This window comes from Apis dorsata, unplaced genomic scaffold (assembly GCF_000469605.1).
Source record: "Apis dorsata unplaced genomic scaffold, Apis dorsata 1.3 scaffold_1040, whole genome shotgun sequence".
Lineage (NCBI taxonomy): Eukaryota > Metazoa > Arthropoda > Insecta > Hymenoptera > Apidae > Apis > Apis dorsata.
This window is the reverse complement of record NW_006264138.1, coordinates 121,599-132,302: the sequence shown is the minus strand read 5'-3', so window position 1 is coordinate 132,302 and position 10,704 is coordinate 121,599. Positions and strand designations below refer to the sequence as shown.

The 10,704-nt window shown below is 22.0% G+C and overlaps 2 protein-coding genes across 2 annotated transcripts in view; both read left to right on the top strand.

The window, feature by feature from the left end:
• Positions 1-684: 684 nt before the first annotated feature.
• On the top strand, positions 685-3,728 carry LOC102672866 (inositol monophosphatase 2-like). Its single transcript, XM_031514509.1, has 6 exons — positions 685-852; positions 1,479-1,612; positions 1,703-1,965; positions 2,195-2,303; positions 2,791-2,942; positions 3,587-3,728. Exons 1-6 carry the CDS (start codon positions 700-702, stop codon positions 3,712-3,714), a joined length of 939 nt encoding a protein of 312 aa, XP_031370369.1. The 5' UTR covers positions 685-699; the 3' UTR covers positions 3,715-3,728.
• Positions 3,729-7,250: 3,522 nt separating this feature from the next.
• LOC102672592 (inositol monophosphatase 2-like) overlaps positions 7,251-10,704 on the top strand; it is a 5,508-nt gene continuing 2,054 nt past the window's right edge. Inside the window, exons 1-4 of the mRNA XM_031514510.1 lie at positions 7,251-7,450; positions 8,949-9,082; positions 9,187-9,443; positions 10,399-10,504. Coding sequence (XP_031370370.1) covers positions 7,385-7,450; positions 8,949-9,082; positions 9,187-9,443; positions 10,399-10,504 — 563 coding nt within the window. The 5' untranslated portion in view covers positions 7,251-7,384. The remainder of the gene's footprint in view (positions 7,451-8,948; positions 9,083-9,186; positions 9,444-10,398; positions 10,505-10,704) is intronic.

The following is a 10,704-nucleotide window of genomic DNA, read 5'->3' as shown; positions in this document are numbered from 1 at the left end:
TCTTTTTTTCTTCGTTTCTCTTTGCCTGAAGCAATGATAATATAACGTTAATTATAAACAATATTTTAGAATTTAAAAAAAAATTAAAATTCTATTTTCCTTTGTCCCTCCTTAATCTCGAACGTTGATATGATAAAATATTATAATATATTATACAATTTATAATATAAATTGTATAATATGTAAGATAATCCGTATAATGCAATTTAAAAAATTAATGATAATAACGAAATAAAAATTACTGTCGAAAATATTATCGATGAAATAAAAATTAATCCGTTAAATTTAAAAAATAAATAAATAAATCAAGGGTAGAGATCGAATTCGGACGCGAATTATTTTTTATAATATTTATGGCTTTAGAATTTTATTGAACGAAATATTTTTTTACTTCGTTTTATATAAATCGAAAGTACTTTTCTGTTTTAAAAAATAATAATTAAGGAATAATAATTAAGGAAATGGAAAAGAGATTAATCGTGTATAACTGAATTTTATCGTTACAAAAGATGAAAGCGTGCTTAAATTTGTACGAAAAAAAAAAGTCTAAAAAAATTAAGATTATTTTGAAATATATATGCGAATATTTATATACTTACGTACATTGATATGCATGAAGTATCTCGAAGATAGAAAATCCTTTTCGACTGTTTAGATTAGAAGTTACTTCGTGTACCGTTTGCGATTTTTATCTCCGCGATGATAAAGATAAGAGGATCCCAACAAGCGATTTGCGCGCTCAATCGATCAGTCGTTTTGTCGAAAGTCTCGGGATCGGCAATCATGTTGAGCGAATTAGATATCAAAAATTACTTTGAATACGCCAAAGAACTAACCTTGAAAGCAGGAGAGGTGAGTTACAATAAAACATTCTTTTTCTAATGAAATTTTTTCGATGATACCGAAATTTTCGGAAAATATTAACGGAATATCTAAAAATTTTACGCGTTTGTTTATTTGAAATTAAAAATTTTTTTTTCAAATCAAATTAACATGTATATTTCGACGAAACGTTTAAAAATCAAATGAAATTTAATAAAACATTTAATTTTGTTATTTTATTTTATTACATTTTTATTTTGTTACGTTATTATCTATAATATGTATATATACGTATTAATAATATTATTAATAATAATTAAAAAAATATTTTTCACAACAAATTATTATTTTTACATTTTATATTTATATGAAAAATCAAATATTTAAAATTCGGCTACCTGATAAATATTTAAATAAATCAATTTATTAAATTATATTACGTATAATTTTTATAAGAATATATTTTTTAATGAATGATAAAAAAAATAATTTTAACGAACGAATTGATTATTACGTCAATTGTTAAAATATTGCGGTATCGATCGATAAATATAAAGAAAACTTAATAGGTAATCGTATAAGAATGATTTATCTTTGCTTATCTTTAAATCAACATTTATCGGATAACGTTTAATCGTGTTTTGCATTTTCCTTAGATATTTAAGTATGGTTTCGAAGGACAAAAAATTATAGAATTTAAGAATCATGAATTGGACTTGGTAACGGATTATGATAAAAAAATCGAAAATCTATTCGTAAAAAATTTGAAAGAAAAATTTCCGGATCACGAGTAAGTCATCGACATTGGTATATTATTAAGTAAATTATGATTTTAAGGATATAAATGAATTTATAAATAAAGGTAATATTTTTAAAATAGATTCATGGCGGAAGAAACTGCGAGTAATTTTAAAGAAAAACCAATATTAACGGATAAACCTACTTGGATTATAGATCCAATAGATGGAACGATCAATTTTATAAATTCGTTTCCAAATACTTGTATTTCCATCGCTTTGGTAATTGGCAAAGAAATTGTAATAGGAATTATATATAATCCGATCAATTCGGAATTATATACCGCGATCAAAGGACAAGGAGCTTATTTGAACGACAAACCTATTAAGACTTCTAATGTTACTGGTAAAATAACATCTTAAAATAAATCTTCGAGTAAAAATCTAAATATAAGTACAATTGAAAAACGATTATTTATAAGAATAATAATTTTTGATACGATGGTAAGCTTAATTATTTTGGAATAATATATCGTTCGTTCGATGTAAAAATAAAAAAAAAGATAAAAAAAAAAATAACGTCAAACGAATAACATAAATATGTAATTAAATATTCTTTGTGTTATGGATTACAGAAATGAAAAAATCTTTGGTAGAGATCGAATTATACTCGCTTGGCTTTTCTTCGAAAAATCGAGATATCAGATGGGGAAGGTTTGAAGCTTTCATTAATTCTGTACGAGGGTGAGTATATAAGTTTGAATACTATTATTTATATTTATTACTATCATTTATATTATTGTTTATACTATTATTTTTATTATCATGAAAGGTATTGCAAAATAATTCTATACAACGTTGTCAATTTCTTTTTCTCCGTTCTCCTATTTGTGATATCCGTATGGATGTCTTCACGTGACGAATCTTATTTCTTTGTTAAAAGTCCTTGATGATCTAAAATTATTTTAAGTTGCTTGTAGACTTTTAAAATTATTTTATCCTTATGATATATATATACGTATTAAATGTTTTTAAAAATCCTTAAGTTTGGCATTGGATTTGAGATATTTTTAAATCCATCGTAATCTATGAGGAAGTATTAAATTTTTGAATTTAATTTATCCATCGTATGCAAAATTCGATATATTCAAAAAATATCAAAAATTTTTTATCAATATTTCGAAAATATGCATTGAACGATTCAAATATTTAGTTAATTGTACAAACTTAGAATTAGAAGTATGGGATCGGCTGCATTGGCTCTAGCGTTTGTAGCAAAAGGTGCGTTAGATTGCGTTCATATGGACAGTCTTCAACCTTGGGACGTTGCGGCAGCGATATTAATTATTCGAGAAGCAGGTGGCACTGTGATTGATATTAAAGGTATGTTGATAAAATTAAGAAAAAAAAATGCAAACTTTTTGAAACTGTAATTTTTATAATACGTATATACACTTGCTAATAATACTTTAGTAATATTTGATATTTTTAAGTTCGTGTAAGAAATAAATTGAACTTTATCGAGCGTGAAGGAACAAAGTATGAAAGCAATTAAATGAAAAAAAAGACTGTCGTTGCGTTTAGTATCTGTATTTTTTTCTAAGAGTATCTCGAGTTTTTCCTTTTCTCTATCCATTTTTGGAACAGTGTTATTCTTATATAAGTGAAAAGGAGAAGATATCGTCATGGTCTGCTGGTATCATCCTATATTCTTGATTTTTCCCGATGTTGTCAAGCGTGACGTTCGGAATTTTATATTAATGTTTCTAAGTAATGTTTCTAAGTAATATCGAATGTTTAATCGAATTTTTAAGAAGAACGTATACTATATTATATATATTATATTATATTATTATATTATATATATTATTATTAAATATATATATATTATTAAATATTCGATATTATATATATATATATATTATATTATTATTATTTTTAATTTAAGAATATCGCTTAGTGTTATCATTATACAATTTCATAGCGTAGGTAAGTTAGCGTAAATAAGAAAAATAAATTTCTTGCAGAAGACAAATTTAATTTCATGAATGGAAAAATAATTGCGGCAGGAAATGATGCATTAGCGATGGAAATAAAAAGATTGATTATTGATACCGATTTGAAAACAATGCGAAAGAGAATGACTAGGACATGATTAAATTTCAAATAGAAAATGAGCTCGAGTAATATATATTTTGGTTACCTACTAAATAAAGGTATTACGTATCTTCATTACAGATTTATTTAACAATTGATTCTTTCTTCTCTTTGCAGATAGAGAACGATAATATTGAGTTTTTTTAAATATTGAAAACGAAATAAAAAAAAAATTGAAATGATTTATACAAATTTTATTACAAATGAGTAAGGAAATCTTTAAAAAAATTATTTTATTCATAATTTAATAATTTATTAACATATTTTGTAAATGATACACATTTATTATTTAAATAAGATTATAATAATTTAATTTAAATAAGAATTAATGAAAATTTATTGATAAAAAATTATTGATTTTTCAATCGAAAATATTAAGAGGAAATGTAAATAAAGTGATTTGTAAAGCTTATAGAAATTACGAATATATAAAAAAACTATGGAAAGTTTAAATTAAGAAAAGATTTAAGAATAATTCTATGATATGGAAGAAAATAATTTGATTTCAAACGAAAATTTAGAATGGAAGAAGAAAAAGGTTTAAATGATAATTATTGTTAAGAATATGTCCTGTAAATATACGTACATATGGACATTCTTCAACCTTGGAACATTGCAGCAACAGTGTTAATTATTCGAAAAGCTGATGACATTGTAAATATATATAATATACATATTTATATAATATATAATGTACATTATTTGTGAACAATTATATATATATTCAAGAATAAAGCACATGAAGAATAAAATTAAATGAAAAAATTTATTTCGAAAACTTGAAAAATTACATACTTAGATAAAATTATGAATGAATTAATTGTAAAGGAAAATTAAATATTTTGATGAATGTTACGATAAAAAGAATATAAAATAAAATTTCGTTGCTACATTAAATATATGAAAAAATAAAAAAAAAGTGATATAATGTGTATAAGGAGTGAGTGATCGTATAGAATGAATGAAAAAGTGAGATATTGTAAGCATGCGAGAGAAAGAAAAAGAGATAAGAGCTTGTGGATTAGATGTGTGTGTGATACAAGAGATAGGAGTGGCGTTGTCGTTTTTTTTAACGATTTTTTAGAAAATAAAAATAACGATAAATGAAGGTAAATACATCTATTGCAGGAAAACAAGATTCTATTTTATAATTGTCTATATATTATTCTTTGTTTAAATATATCTTGTTTTATTTACAATATTATAATTACAATTGATATCTTCTATTTTACGTATACTATATTTTATATGTTTAAATACGTTTAAAATATATTATTTATGTTTATTTCTATTAAAATATTTCGTAAATGATCTTTTATGATATTATTATGATATTATCTATATTATACTATAATGAATATAATTTTAAAATTAATTACTTTACTATAGTAAAATTCATTGAAATAAAAAATATAGATTCTAAGAGAATTATAACGATAAACGATGCATCTAATTATTCACTGAAGAATAATTAGATATATTATATGATAATAAAATCCGCAAAAAAAAAAAAGTATAAAAATAATATTATAGATTAAGTTAAATCTTTGTGCATGATTCACAGGTATAGATGTGAGTAAATATCCTGTTCGGAATAGGACATTATATAACATATACAGTTGTTAGATTCTTAGAGAAACGCGAAAAAATAATTCAAGGTTGATCGAAGAAGTGTGATCACGGTGCTTTATCTCAAATTATAGCTCAAATTAGCAAAATTTTACAATCGAATGAATATTGGAAATACTAAAAAATTGAATAATAATACTTGAATTTTATGCAACGAATAACGATCATAAAGATCGTATTTTTATTAATTTGTTTATAATCGTTAAAAAAATTGACTAAATGATTAAAAATTGAATATATAATTATTTAACAAAAATATTCAATATTATTCAATTATATTATTCAATATAATTAAGAATAAAATTCAAAATATTATATAATTTTTATTAATGCTTGTAAAAAGTTTATTCTATATATCATAATGTTCTTTTTCATAATTTAATTGTTTAATTTTAAATATATTTATATAATTCATAATATCATATAATTATATATAAAATCATAATAATTATATACTGTATATATAGTATTTTTTAGTTAATTAATATCGATGCATATCTCCGTAAATGCAAATTTCTATAATTAAATATAATTGCATTAATTTAAAAATTATGTAAAAAAATATATAAAAATCTAATATTTTATTAAATATTTTTCGAATACGTAATATAATATATATTTCATAAGCAATTAATGATAATATATTAATAATTATTAAATATAAATTTCCATAAATGAAAATTAAACATTTAAAATATCTATGAATTGTAAAATATATAAATGATAACGTGTTTCAAGTTATCCGTTAAAATTGATCAGCACAGTGTGAAAGTATAATCGAATAAAAATTACCTTGACACAATCTTTCATACCATATATTTTATACGTCTTTATATGTCTCGTTTGTTTATCATATTGCAGTAAAATCATCTAGCAAATTAAGAATATAAATTTATATACCGATAACAATCTCTGTTCTTTCATAATGATCTCATTGTACGAAATGATATCTGAGAATATTATCCTGAATAACAAGTTTGTATGAATATCTTTATAATAAAGATTCTAATGATTCTAAAGATGGAAATTATAATATTCCACGTTCTATATATAATGAATCACGTTCCACAAAATGAAATTTTTAATATAAAAAAATATCAAACTAAAAATGATTTTATAAATAAAATTCTATTATGAATATTGTCATATTAGATTTTTTTTTTCAAATATTTCATATTCTCTATATTTTACAATTATATAATTTATAGAAATAAAAGTACATTAGTTATAAGAATAACATTAAATACGAAATATTTTTAAATTAAAATATTTCGTTAAATTTTTTTAAATTTGATAAAATATAATTTAAAATTATTAGAATTTAAATTATTATAAATTACTATAAAACGATTTGTATTATTATGTATATATACATATTATTATATGTATTTATATATGTATTATTCATAATTTCCACCAATTATATATACATACATTAACTTTAAAAGAAAATATATACATGTAACATATGAAAATATTGAATTTTAATTTGCAAAAATTTATAACAATCTATTTATTTGTATACTTTGTGCAATATAATTATATAGTAATTAAAGATAGTAATTATAGAAAAGAAAAAAAAGGAAAAAATATTAATATTATTAACAAGTCAAATGATGATATTATTTTGAGATTTTATTTTTGCACCAATTGTTCCAAACACTTAAGAAGTTATCTTCCATTCTAATTTCTATGCAAATATCTATATGCTAAATTAGTTGTACGTTAAAGCATCTAATATATATATATGTAATACATATGTAAACATTATTATCTCGGAATATTCTTTGAAAAATTTGTCTATCTCTGTATGTCAACAATATGAAAATGCTATGATTCAAAATCATAGTGAATATCTACAATTTAGTAGAGAACGAATCGATAGATTAATCATCTTTGAATTGTTTCTTTTTACTTCACGTTCCAAGTCGATATGAATAAAAAGTAGGCGGTACGGTTGCACTCGACGCAGTACCTCTTGATACGTTTTCACGTCAAGAATCTCGTATTTACAATTGATCAGGAAACCCGAACAAGAGATGGCATCCTACGCGGAAGATTTTTACTACGAATTCGCAATCAAATTGACTCATGATGCTGCTCACGTAAGCACACGCGCACACAGAGTGCACACACACACACATTGAATTGATAGGTGTAAGGTATAGGTGTAAGGCATAAAATACTGGAATATCATCGGTTAATCTTCGAATCTTCTTAATGTAATATAAATGATCATATAATATAATAATAGGGTGAATTAGATTTAAACTAATTTTATTTTAATTTATATTTTATAATATTAAATTATAATTTGTGTATTTTATATTTATATAATATAAAGGATGACATTATTTATCTTATCATTTATTTATTTATTTATTGATATAAATTTAAATGAAAATATCGTAAAATTGAATACAAATTATATTTTTTATATTTAACGTATATATATATTACACATATATGATTTCTTAATTATTTTGAATGTTAATAACAGTATTATTTTTAAAAATAATAAGATCGATATACGATATGATGCAAAATTTTAATTATTCGATGTATAAAAAATAGAAAATAGAAAAAGCAGAATATTTATAGAGACGATTATTACTACGAATCAAAATGATACACATTTCTTATGTTCTATTATATTAAAGATCTTTCAAGTTTTATAATTAAAATTGTTTTCCACGTATTTAATTTTTTTGCAAATAAAAATAAATAAAATATATTTTTAGAATTCAAATTTTTTGCCAACAAAATTAAGTGAATTAAATTTCAAATAAATGAAAACAATTAATTTTAACTGTGATAAGGTAAATTAGTAATTATTAAAAATAAAAATATGAAAAATTTAAAACTTACTTTATCTCAAGAGTAATATTTAATGTAAATAACTATTTTTTATTTTGATAAGAACTTAATAATTTTATCGTAGTTTTATCATTTTATTATTTTTTAACGAGCGTTTTACATAATATGATTTTTTTTATATTATTTACGTTCAAATCTTTAATAGCTTTATGCAACACGTGATAAATATTATTAACCGTCTATACGTATTATTAACCATCTAAAATCATATATTAATAGGATAAATATTAAAAACATTGTTGTCGAGCAAAATATGAGTTTCAGTGATTTTGTTGAACAAATCTTGAGATGTCGGTATTCTATAAATATAATCAAGAATTTCAATCAATCTCGTACACACATCGGTATCATTTTATTTTTGATTTAAATAATTCGTTACAAGAATCACAAGAAATTATTAATTACTTACTTTAAGATCCTAAATATTTTTAGAATATTTTAGAACATTATTATACAAAAAACGTGATGTTTAAATAATTAATAATTGAAAATAAATTAATGTATATTATTTAATAAATTAAATATTGTAATTGAATTATAAAATTTCTTATATCTTCTATCTATTTTTTCTCTTTTTTTAAAAACTAAATGTATCTTGAGACACATATGTATATTATATTATTTGTATATTATTTGATTCTTTCTTCATAATTGTACTTCTTGATACTTTCAAATCGTATATTTTAATCAAATATAAGTAATGAATTTTTATAATTTTTTTCAAAGATACTCAAAGAAGCCATCAATGGTGTAAAGAAAATCGACGAAAAGTTAGGGAATTGGGATTTAGTAACGGAATACGATCGAAAGATAGAAGATTTGATTATTGGTCAACTAAAAACAAAATTTCCAGATCACAAGTAAATATAATGTTTCCTTTAAAAAGAATAAATTTTTAAATTCACAACTTTCATTGCACTATAATAGATATTTATATTCATTCAAATATTCATTAAATATTTAGATTTATAGGGGAAGAGTCGGTTGGAAAAGAACTTCCAGAGTTGACCAATGATCCTACATGGATCATTGATCCAATCGACGGCACTACCAATTTCGTTCATGCATTTCCTCATACATGCATTGTAATCGGTTTGGCGATTAAAAAAGAAATGGTGATCGGTATTGTTTACAATCCTATTCTCGAACAATTATTCACAGCGAGAAAAGGTCGTGGCGCATTTTTAAATAATAAACCTATAAAAGTTTCTAAAGTACAAGGTAAATAAAAAAAAAATCGTATCTAAAAAGTTTTAAATTATAATAAAATCTCGATAATTCGATAGCTCAAGGTAGGAAGATGTAAAGTTTTCAAGTTTTATATAAATTTCAAGTAAAAGAGATTTAACGAACGAAAAGCTTTATATGAAGATTAATATCTATATAACTAAATTTAACGATTTAAAGAAAAGAAATCTTAATTTTTAAACATGAATTTCATATGATTGATGATTAGTTTCCATACATATATGGTATAAAATTTTATGAAAAAAGGATCAGTTTTTGACGTTATAGCAACACAACTATGAATTTGGAGTTGCAAAGACAGTAACAATAGAAGTTCTTAGTAATTTAGAAGTTCTAGTGATAAACTTGGATTTATTTTCGCAACAAAGCGAAAAGGAAGAAAATTATAATCTTACAGAGGATTTCGAATTATCGATGTATTGCAATAAATATAAGATATATCGATACGATTAAATGCCGAAGTGATCTTTGATTTTATAAATCAAATTTATATCAGAAATAAATATAAAGATATAAATTTGTTAAAAAAATCATGGTTTGAAAATTAATTTAATTTTATAATTATCAATTAATATTTTAATTTTTTTGATATTACTTTATTTATATAATATAATGAAATGATTTTATGATCAATTGTAAAAATTTATTAGCTTTTCTTAAAAAATATTTATATATATATATAATATGTTTATATTACATATAATACAAAATATATTCTATATTACATATAGAAAACAGAAATGAACATCATACGTTTACTACATTTTTTCATTTTTGGTATAATGATGCTAGAATAGTGTATAATATAAAAGTATATAAATATGAAATTTGATGTTGCATTTTTCAATTTTATTCAATTCTTTAAAAAAAATTTATAACATATATAATTTATATTTCAATATTTAAAAAAAAATTGATATTTTCATAGATTTATCGAAAGCTTTAGTCTGCATGGAAAGTGGTTTTATAAAAATAGATTATATGAGAGAAAAGACTATAGAAAGATTACGAACAATTGTCCAAGAAGTTCAAGGGTAAGACTTTCATTATTGCATTTGTTAATTTGATATCTTTATATGTATTTATTTATTCGAAAATATAATTAAGTTTTATGAATTTATCTCTTGGTCAACTTAAATTTATTATTTTTGCCATACCATACATACGCACATGCATACATAGAAAGATTTAATATAAAAATCCGAATTCCGGATTATTTTTAAAATAATTATTA

Bases quoted from the DNA above. Each gene is read 5' to 3' on its own strand.
- LOC102672866 (XM_031514509.1), top strand. From the start codon at position 700: ATGATAAAGATAAGAGGATCCCAACAAGCGATTTGCGCGCTCAATCGA. The intron at 1,613-1,702 runs GTAAGTCATCGA...TTTTTAAAATAG, and splicing joins GAAAAATTTCCGGATCACGA to ATTCATGGCGGAAGAAACTG. The intron at 1,966-2,194 runs GTAAAATAACAT...TATGGATTACAG, and splicing joins TAAGACTTCTAATGTTACTG to AAATGAAAAAATCTTTGGTA.